Source organism: Salmo salar, chromosome 27 (genome assembly GCF_965601325.2).
Source record: "Salmo salar chromosome 27, fSalSal1, whole genome shotgun sequence".
NCBI lineage: Eukaryota > Metazoa > Chordata > Actinopteri > Salmoniformes > Salmonidae > Salmo > Salmo salar.
In genome coordinates, this window is record NC_138317.1 from 22,200,359 (window position 1) to 22,210,801 (window position 10,443).

Consider the following 10,443-nt stretch of genomic DNA (forward strand, 5'->3'; position numbering starts at 1 on the left):
TATATATATATCCCAATTAAAATGTCAAGTTAATGTACATGTGTACAATATCACCAATTAAAAAATAAGTTAAATGGGAAAAAATAGGATTAAAAGGTTCCTTACAGAAAATAACTGCCTGACAAACTTTTAAATTGTTTTGCCACAGACAACCTGAGATCTTTACAGCCCTCAGTGAGAGGTGTGTCTGGTCTCACCTTGTGAGGAGATGGGTGTGGTGAGTCCGCTGCCATCAGGGGGGAAGCGTGTGTTGTTGATCAGCAGGTCAAACTTGGTGCTACGACACGTGTTGGTGCACAGAGTGCTGTGTTCATAGAAGTCTAGCTGCCCAGAGTCCATCATCTTCCTGTAGAAGAGAGATTATTAGATAAAGGACAAGAGTGAGGAAAGACAGAGGGAAGAGAAGGGACACATCGTCTACATCAATCCTCAGATTGATTTTCCCCTCAGACCTGGGATCCTAACTGGCAACCCTGCAGTTTCTGGTCCACCTCTCTAACTTCAAACTACCTCTAGATTATACCTATCTAATGATCTCAGATCTCTGCACAAGTGCATAGGGGGTAGGGGCTAGAGGCTAGGGTTTGATTTGGGACTGGTCAACTCTACTCCTCACCTGAGCATGACCCCTCCCATCCGGATACTTTCTTCCTTCAGTATAGAGTTCCTAGACATGTGGACAAACTGCTTGGAGACTAAATGTAATCTAAATGTGATTCTAAGTACAACACTCAATCATGAATGATTCATCTCAAAGGACATTGGTTATTTCAACTTAATGACTGCCTCGGGATCAGAGACTGAAGGACGCACCGACCGCTGCCATCTCTGATGACACATAACTCCATGCCAACAGTGGCATATCAACTAGAATCATATCTTCCATCCAATCTCTACAAAATTACATTTTTGCTACATGATAAAACGTATGAAATTCCAATCTCCTATCACTTGAAGCTCTTTCACTGCTTTCACTTTTCAGCGCCCACCAAAATTGTGTATCTACTGTAGGTTTATTGAAAAATATAGAATAACCATCAACTGAATCAGCCCAGCCCTATATATATACACTGGAAATCTTGGGCGGCAGGTAGCCTAGTGGTTAGAGCTTTTTCAGCCTCCCGCGCCTCTCTGATTCAGAGGGGCTGGGTTAAATGCGGAAGATACATTTCAGTTGACAGCATTCAGTTGTAGAATGTAGAATTAACCAGCTGTATTCTACTAGTAACCTTCCAATCACAACTCCTCAAAGGCAGCAGAGGAGAGGAAGTGGAGGACAAAATGAACATAGTAAAAGACTCAATGATTTAAAGAAGGTCATAGAGACTCAGAGCAACAGATTTGAGATCAGAGACTACTGGATCACAGGAGTAAAAAGAACGGACCAATGGAGAGGAAGATGACAGAACTACAAGACAGACAATAGCCTGTGCTATGCATAGTAATGGTGGTGCCAGAATGGAGGAAATGCCAGTCCACTGGCTGGCCATCTGGGCAGGGTCAGAGGGTATGAGGGACCCCTGAGTGGTGGGCAGAGCTTCAATTATCAGTCAGCATGGGGAGCCAATGAGCCTAAAGGTGTGTGTGTGTGTGTGTGTGTGTGTGTGTGTGTGTGTGTGTGTGTGTGTGTGTGTGTGTGTGTGTGTGTGTGTGTGTGTGTGTGTGCATGCATGTGCATATACATGTGCATTCCTCCCTCCCTGCCTGACTTCCTGCATAAACTTATCCATCCAATATTTGTTAACCAAGGAATTAAACTTTATGACAGGTTAATATCTAGGAACTGTACATTATCATATCAGACAAACCGTCACCTTGTGAGTCCCTGCTCTGTGTATGTGCCAAATCAAATTGTATTGGTCACATACACATGGTTAGCAGATGTTAATGCGAGTGTAGCGAAATGCTTGTGCTTCTAGTTCTGACTATGCAGTAATATCTAACAAGTAATCTAACAATTTGCTTGTGTGTGCGTTTGTGTGTGCGCATGTGCTGGTGTGCATCATCATTAAACACTCAAACTTCCGGCAACAGCTGCCACCCGGCACCGTAGACTCTGGGTCTGCTGGGTCACAGTGCAAAAGCATCAGCATCAGCTTGGAGCAGTGGAAACGCGTTCTCTGGAATGATGAATCATGCTTCCCCATCTGGCAGTCCGACCTATGATTCTGGGTTTGGCGGATGTCAGGAGAACACTACCTGCCCAAATGCTGTAAAGTTTGGTGTGGGAGGAATAACGGTCTGGGGCTGTTTTTCATAGTTCGAGCTAGGCCCCTTAGTTTCAGTGAATAGTAATCAACGCTACAGCATACAATAACACACTCAACGATTCTGTGCTTCCAACTTTGTGGCAACAGTTTGGGAAAGGCCCTTTCCTGTTTCAGCATGACAATGCCCCGTACAAAAAGCGAGGTTCATACAGAAATGGTTTGTCGAGATCAGTGTGGATGAACTTCACTGGTCTGCACAGAGCCCTGACCTCAACCCCATCGAACACCGTTGGAATGAATTGGAACGCTGACTGCAAGCCAGGTCTAATTGCCCAAAATCAGTCCCAAACCTCACTAATGCTCTTGAGGCTAAATGGAAGCAAGTCCCGCAGCAATGTTAAAAAATTCTAGTGGAAAGCATTCCCAGAAGAGTGGAGGCTGTTGTAGCTGCAAAGGGGGAACCAACTTCATATTAATGCCAATGATTTTGGATTGAGATGTTTGACGAGCAGGTGTCCACATACTTTTGATCATGTAGTGTATTACATTAAAGATGGATGGGTACACGCACGCATACACACAGACGCATTCACAAACACACACACTCAGCCCATCAAAGCCCAGCACTGCACTCATGGAGGATAATGATCAACAGGCTCACTGTGTAAAAAAGACAGACGAGAGGGAACCAAGACTACTGACCTACGGAGAAGAGGAGGTAGGGAGGGAGGTTGGGAGAGAGGGAAAGGGAGAGAGAGAGAGAGAGAGAGAGAGAGAGAGAGAGAGAGAGAGAGAGAATGAGGCCCACATATCCACAAGGGAAGAGGATGGAGGGAACAGGATGGGGACTGAAAGGCGTGAACAGCTGTCAATGTTCTCTTGATCCTAATTTTCCTGGCAGTAACACCCTCCGTGCCTTGTTCCAGACACACTAGGGCCATTATAACCAAAGGACCAACTAACCAATCATTGGGGAGGGAAGGAAGGGGGTTAGCGCCAGACGGGAGCCAGAAGAAAAACAAACATCCTTGATCATCTTGGAGTGTAATGAAAAGAGCATTAGCTACTGGTCTCCTGACACCTAACATCCTGCAGTGGTTCCACACACACGCACAAACACACACACGCACAAACACACACACACATTCAACAGTGGCAGGTGGGCTGGCAGTGTTGTTGGCTATATTAAAATATAACGGGTGTTTTATTATCTTGGACATTTTGCAATATTGCAATAACATATCTTGGGCAAATATGGGTTGATCTAAGCATTGTTTCGCTAGGCTAATTTGGATAATCTGGCTGGTGGTCAAGTCTACTGATAACCTAATCAAATACCATATAATTTTTGTTGGCAGTGTGGATTATTGGGAGGTGGGGCAAGTATGAGTTTTTAGAAGAGGTGTAACTTACTTTTTCAGCTTCACTCCAGTAAACACAACAGATGAAGAAAAGCACAGCACTCTAATATACAGTGAGGGAAAAAAGTATTTGATCCCCTGCTTATTTTGCAAATCAATTTATAACATTTTTGACATGCGTTTTTCTGGATTTTTTTGTTGTTATTCTGTCTCTCACTGTTCAAATAAACCTATCATTAAAATTATAGACTGATCATTTCTTTGTCAGTGGGCAAACGTACAAAATCAGCAGGGGATCAAATACTTTTTTCCCTCACTGTATGTACACACACAGTGCATTCGGAAAGTATTCAGACCCCACTTTTTCAACATTCTGTTACGTTACAGCCTTATTCTAAAATGGATTCTTTTATTTTTTTCCTCATCAATCTACACACAATACCCCTAATGAAAATAAATTGTTCTTTAGAGAAAGAAAATGACATAAGTATTCAGACCCTTTACTCAGTACTTTGTTGACGCACCTTTGGCAGCGATTACACCCTCGAGTCTTCTTGGGTATGAAGCTACAAGCTTGGCACACCTCTATTTGGGGAGTTTCTCACATTCTTATCTGAAGATCCTCTCACGCTCTGTCAGGTTGGATGGGGAGTGTCGCTGCACAGCTATTTTCAGGTCTCTCCAGTGATGTTCGATCGGATTCAAGTCCAGGCTCTGGCTGGGCCACTCAAGGACATTCAGAGACTTGTCACGAAGCCACTCCTGCGTTGTCTTGGCTGTGTGCTTCGGGTCATTGTCCTGTTGGAAGATGAACCTTCACTGAGGTCCTGAGCGCTCTGGAGCAGGTTTTCATCAAGGATCTCTCTGTACTTTGTTTCGTTCATCTTTCCCTCGGTCCTGACTAGTCTCCCAGTCCCTTCCGCTGAAAAACATCCCCACAGCATGATGCTGCCAACACCATGCTTCTTGTAGGAATGGTGCCAGGTTTCCTCCAGACATGACGCTTGGCATTCAGGCCAAAGAGTTCACTCTTGGTTTCATCAAACCAGAGAATCTTGTTTCTCTTGGTCTGAGAGTCCTTTAGGTGCCTTTTGGCAAACTCCAAGTGGGCTGTCATGTGCCTTTTACTCAGGAGTGGCTTCCGTCTGGCCACTCTACCATAAAGGTCTGATTGTTGGAGTGCTGCAGAGATGGTTGTGCTTCTGGAAGGTTCTCACATCTCCACAGAGGAACTCTGGAGCTCTGTCAGAGTGACCATTGGGTTCTTGGTCACCTCCCTGACCCTGGCCTTTCTCCCACGATTGCTCAGCTTGGTGGGGTGGCCAGCTCTAGGAAGAGTCTTGGTGGTTCCAAACTTCTTCCATTTAAGAATGATGGAGACCACTGTGTTCTTGGGGACCTTCAATGCTGCATATATTTTTTGGTACCCTTCCCCAGATCTGTGCCTTGACACAGTCCTGCTCTACGGACAATTCCTTTGTCCTCATGGCTTGGTTTTTACTCTGACATACACTGTCAACTGTGGGACCATACAGTATATAGACAGGTGTGTGCCTTTCCAAATCATGTCCAATCATTTGAATTTACCAAAAGTGCACTCCAATCAATTTGTAGAAACTTCTCAAGGATGATCAACGGAAACATAAAAAAAAATGTTTTAGCTTTGTCATTACGGGGTATTGTGTGTAGATTGATGGGGGGGGAAACAATTTTATCAATTTTAGAATAAGGCTGTAACGTAAAAAAATGTGAAAAAAGTCAATACTTTCCAAATGCACTGTATCTTTTCATTATTTCACAATTACATGTTTTTTACCCAGAACCTACAAGTCAATGGATGTGAGTACACTACATTTGAAATGAGTTGTCAACAAGGACAGGAATAGAAAAAGGGCTTACCCAAGAATAAATATTATTTTAGAACGCTTATGCTTCGTTCCATGAGATGGACAAAACATGTCACATCCTGACCAGTATAAGGGTTATTTGTTATTGTAGTTTGGTCAGGACGTGGCAGAGGGTATTTTGTTTATGTGGTTCGGGGTGGTGATATATGTAGTAGGGTGTTTGATTTATTATTTCCGGGATTGGTCTATGTTCTATGTTTTGTATCTCTATGTTCTTTCTGGTCTGTGGTATTTCTATGTGTAGGTTTATGGGGGGTTGGACTCTCAATTGGAGGCAGGTGCTTTCTCGTTGCCTTTGATTGAGAGTCCTATATATGGGTAAGTGTTTGGTGTAGTGTTGTGGGAGATTGTTTCTTGTTTTGCCTGTGTGCGCGTGACAAGACTGTTTTGCTGTTCGTGAGTTCTTCGTTTTATGTTTTTGGTGTTCTCTTTATTTTAAAATAAATTCAAGATGAGCATCCACATTCCTGCTGCGTATTGGTCCTCTATTCCCGACGACAGCCGTTACAGAACAGGTATACAGATGTGAAATTCACACTTTCTTTTGGACAAGAGAAACTCTAGCACACTTGCATTTTTTGTTTTAATACCACCATCAATGTTCAGTACCAGATCCATTTTTCAATCATTGAGGGCAACATTTCCCACCTGACAGGTGTCTTTGCGAAAGGAAAATGTTTCCCATTTAATTGTTTTAACAAATCTGCAAATATTTTTTATTTCAACATTATCCCTTTTGCCAGGTGTGTCATTGATAATAACTTCCATAGTACTGATAGCTATGTGCTTTAACAAACATTGATATTGGAGCATTGCCAAACCTTAACATATAAGTACCTCAAGGAAGCAACGTTCAACAGATCCTCACTGAGACCTCACTACAACAGTCATGATGTACCAGGCTTTTCTGCTGACGATCCCTCTACTGATGGTGTTTCAGACGTCATGCATAAACACTTCACCGCTTGATTCTGTAAAAACGATTGAGCAGGCAAGAGCTCCAAAAGTTAGCTTGAGCCGTCTTGGTGAGCTAAGAAATAGGGCTAAATTCATTGGCAGAAGCTGCAAGGAAGTGAAAGACCGATATGGTCAAGCTGAAGACGGTCTGTACTACCTGACCACATCTACTGGGGTGGTGTACCAGACCTTCTGTGACATGACCACAGCGGGCGGCGGCTGGACTCTGGTGGCAAGCGTGCACGAGGACAACATCTACGGGAAGTGCACGAGTTGGCGACCGCTGGACCAGCCAGCAGGGCAACAATGCCAACTGGCCACAAGGGGAAGGCAACTGGGCCAACAGGAAGACTTTCGGAACAGTGGAGGCAGCCACAGACGATGACTTCAAGAATCCTGGCTACTACGACATAGATGCAGAAGACATGTCGGTGTGGCACGTTCCCAACAAAACGCCCTTTTACCACTGGAACCTGGCTGCGATCATGCGCTACCACACTGAGAGGCGCTTCCTCCATCTGTACGGAGGAAACCTGTACTACCTCTTCCACCGCTACCCGGTCGAGTACAACGTTGGGGCACACCTGTCAGACAATGGACCCTCCATTCCCATAGTGTATGACCTCGGGGACAAAGAGTCCACCAAAATGTTCTACAGCCCTAACACTAGAGGGGAGACTGAGGGAGGCTTTATCAGTTTCAGAGCCATAAACCATGAACGAGCGGCAACAGCCATCTGCTCTGGGGTCAAACCCAAAGGCGGTAATGTTGAAGCACTACTGTATTGGTGGTGGTGGGTTTTTCCCTGAGGGTAATCCTCTTCAGTGTGGGGATTTCACCTGGCTTTGCCTGGAGTGGCTATGGGACCCATATAGGCTTTAGTGTATCAAAACAGATGCTGGAGTCAGCTGTGTTACTCTTTTACCGCTAATTCACAGTGCATTTACTTTTCTTTGATTGCATGATAGATAGATTTGAAATGAAAAAAGTACATTTAAATGTAATTTAGGTAATACCTTTTATCCTTTTTCTCTATTAATCCATTACTATAAAGAAAAAGCATCATGAAGCAATAACCATTCCATTCATCATGAAAATATTTGAATCTCACACAATCATTAAATGCTTATAGCTGATAGTGACAAGTATTATTATGTCATGTGAGGCTCTTAATAACTGAATTATGGTAAGGTTACTGTAAACCACTTTGACACCTGTTGTGTTGGGGTGATGGGCGCTGGAAATTCAGTGTATGGATTGTGTGTGCTTGTTTGAACTTTCTTCCTGCAATAATATAACAATAAAGTAGTCTATAGATCTGAGAGCATGAAATGAGCCTACTGTACTTTTTCATTATAATATTTCTCACTTCTTTTTTTGTGGGTGTGTCGGGGAGGGGGGGGGGGGGGGGGGATGAATTTACTCCTCCAAATTTGTCTAGAGAGATTTAGTGGACATATTCTGAGAAGGGGAGAGAGGACATATTCTGATAGAGAGAGAGAGAAAGAGGACATATTCTGAGAGAGAGAGAGAGAGAGAGAGAGAGAGAGAGAGAGAGAGAGAGGACATTCTGAGATTGGGAGAGAGAGGACATATTCTGAGAAGGGGAGAGAGTGGACATATTCTGAGAAGGGGAGAGAGAGAGGACATATTCTGAGAGAGAGGACATATTCTGAGAAGGGGAGAGAGAGAGGACATATTCTGAGAGAGAGGACATATTCTGAGAGAGAGAGAGAGAGAGAGAGATTCTGAGAGGGAGAGAGAGAGAGAGAGAGAGAGGACATATTCTGAGAAGGGGAGAGAGAGGACATATTCTGAGAAGGGGAGAGAGTGGACATATTCTGAGAAGGGGAGAGAGAGAGGACATATTCTGAGAGAGAGAGAGAGAGAGAGAGAGAGAGGACATATTCTGAGAAGGGGAGAGAGAGAGAGGACATATTCTGAGAAGGGGAGAGAGGACATATTCTGAGAGAGAGAGAGAGAGAGAGGACATATTCTGAGAGAGAGAGAGAGAGAGAGAGAGAGAGAGAGAGAGAGAGAGAAAGAGATTCCAAAGGAGGGAGAGAGAGGAGAAAGGACATGTTCTGAGTGCTGTAATGATGCCTCAGTGTATTGACATGACTAGCCATGTGATGTTTTGAAATGTAGATATACATTATATGCTGCTGGCTGTCAGATTAAAACATGTTTGTCACTTGAAGAAAGACACTGGGTATGATCATATTTAATTAATAGTTATCCTCTGGGTCACACACACATGGCTGAGAAGCAGCATGTGACACAATGATGAAGGGAAGAAAAGATGCCAGCCTGGCCTAAGAATGTCCATGGCCATACAGCATCATTATTTCTGGGTCTGTTTCCCTGGTTGAGGCTTTCCTGGAGGTTGAGAGCCAGCGATGCTACCACCACTATCAGAGGAAACGACACATAACTGGGGTGTTCTGGCTAACACACTTCACCTTGTGTTAGGATCACAGTCACACACAGCCGTACACACACACAGCTCACTCTCTCAACATGATAAGCAGAGGTATGTCATGGTCATGGATACAAACCCTATATAGGACACAAAGTTATGCTCCTTTGGGCGAGCCCTTGAGAGCATACATCATCAGAAATCACTCAACAGACGTCATCAAATCAAATGTGCAGAATAAGTGAAATACTTACCAATAATGCCGTTTTAAGAAAAATAACTGTTAAGAAAGTATTTACTAAAATAAAATGAAGTAAAAAATTCATTAATTAAAATTTAAAAGAAGAAAATAGAAAAATAACTAATAATTAAAGAGCAACGATAAAATAACAGTAGCGAAGGAATATACTGGGGTGCGCAAGAGATCAGTGTACTGTCTACACTCGGTCTGTTGGTTTTCTAAAATACAACAACAACAACAACAACATCTTTAACCATTGGAAGTTCTGATACCTAAGGATTCCGCAACGCAGTTAGTGGAAGTTTGTGTCCAGGATTCCTGCAAAAAAACACACACAATAGTTAGCAGTTAGCCGTCATGCTAACAGAGCAAGATAACACTAGCAGTACTAGAGTCAAAACACCAGTGGTATTTGTGTCTACGTCGGGGCACAAATGCGCTAGATGCGAGATTATATCTAAGTGAGAGGAGATAAATAAGGTGGAACTGATAAATAAACAAATTATTTATCTGTTCCAAATATGTCATCAAAGCTTAGGAAAGAGATTCTCCGGCTACTAGCTCAGCTGCGGGAAAAACAAGATGTAATTTCAAAGTACTTTGATGCAGCCCAGGCACACAAAATTTCAGTTCTGAATGCTTCCTTCGATGAGTCGGGCGATACTGACCTGCTCCAATCCACTAGACCAGTGGTTCCCGAACTTGTTATACGCCTTCAAACAATCAACCTCCAGCTGCGTACCCTCTCTAGCACCAGGGTCAGCGCACTCTCAAATGTTGTTTTTTGCAATCATTGTAAGCCTGCCACACACACACACTATACGATACATTTATTAAACATAAGAATGAGTGTGAGTTTTTGTCCCATCCTGGCTCGTGGGAGGTGACAAAGAGCTCTTATAGGACCTGGGCACAAATAATAATATAATAATAATCAATAATTTTGCTCTTTATTTAGCCATCTTACATATAAAACTTTTGTGTTCATCGAAAATTGTGAATAACTCACCACAGGTTAATGAGAAGGGTGTGCTTCAAAGGATGCACATAACTCTGCAATGTTGGGTTGTATTGGACAGGGTCTCAGTCTTAAATCATTTTCCATGCTAGTGAGGGCCGAGAATCCACTCTCACATAGGTATGTGGTTGCAAAGGGCATCAGTGTCTTAACAGCGCGATTTGCCAAGGCAGGATACTCTGAGAAATCTGGCAGTGGCTTCTGATTAAATTCAATTTTCACAGAACCGCTTGTTGCAATTTCAATGAGGCTCTCTTGTTCAGATATCGGTAAGTGGACTGGAGGCAGGGCATGAAAGGGATAACGAATCCAGTTGTTTGTGTCATCCAT

At 43.3% G+C, this 10,443-nt stretch overlaps 1 protein-coding gene across 1 annotated transcript; it reads left to right on the forward strand.

Annotated features, from left to right (window-relative positions):
* Nucleotides 1–6,325: 6,325 nt before the first annotated feature.
* Nucleotides 6,326–7,767, forward strand: LOC106588632 (intelectin). The gene is given in 4 exon segments (XM_014177805.3): nucleotides 6,326–6,709; nucleotides 6,711–7,208; nucleotides 7,210–7,275; nucleotides 7,277–7,767. Coding segments are annotated over 4 exon segments (996 nt in total). The 5' UTR covers nucleotides 6,326–6,367; the 3' UTR covers nucleotides 7,367–7,767.
* Nucleotides 7,768–10,443: the final 2,676 nt, after the last annotated feature.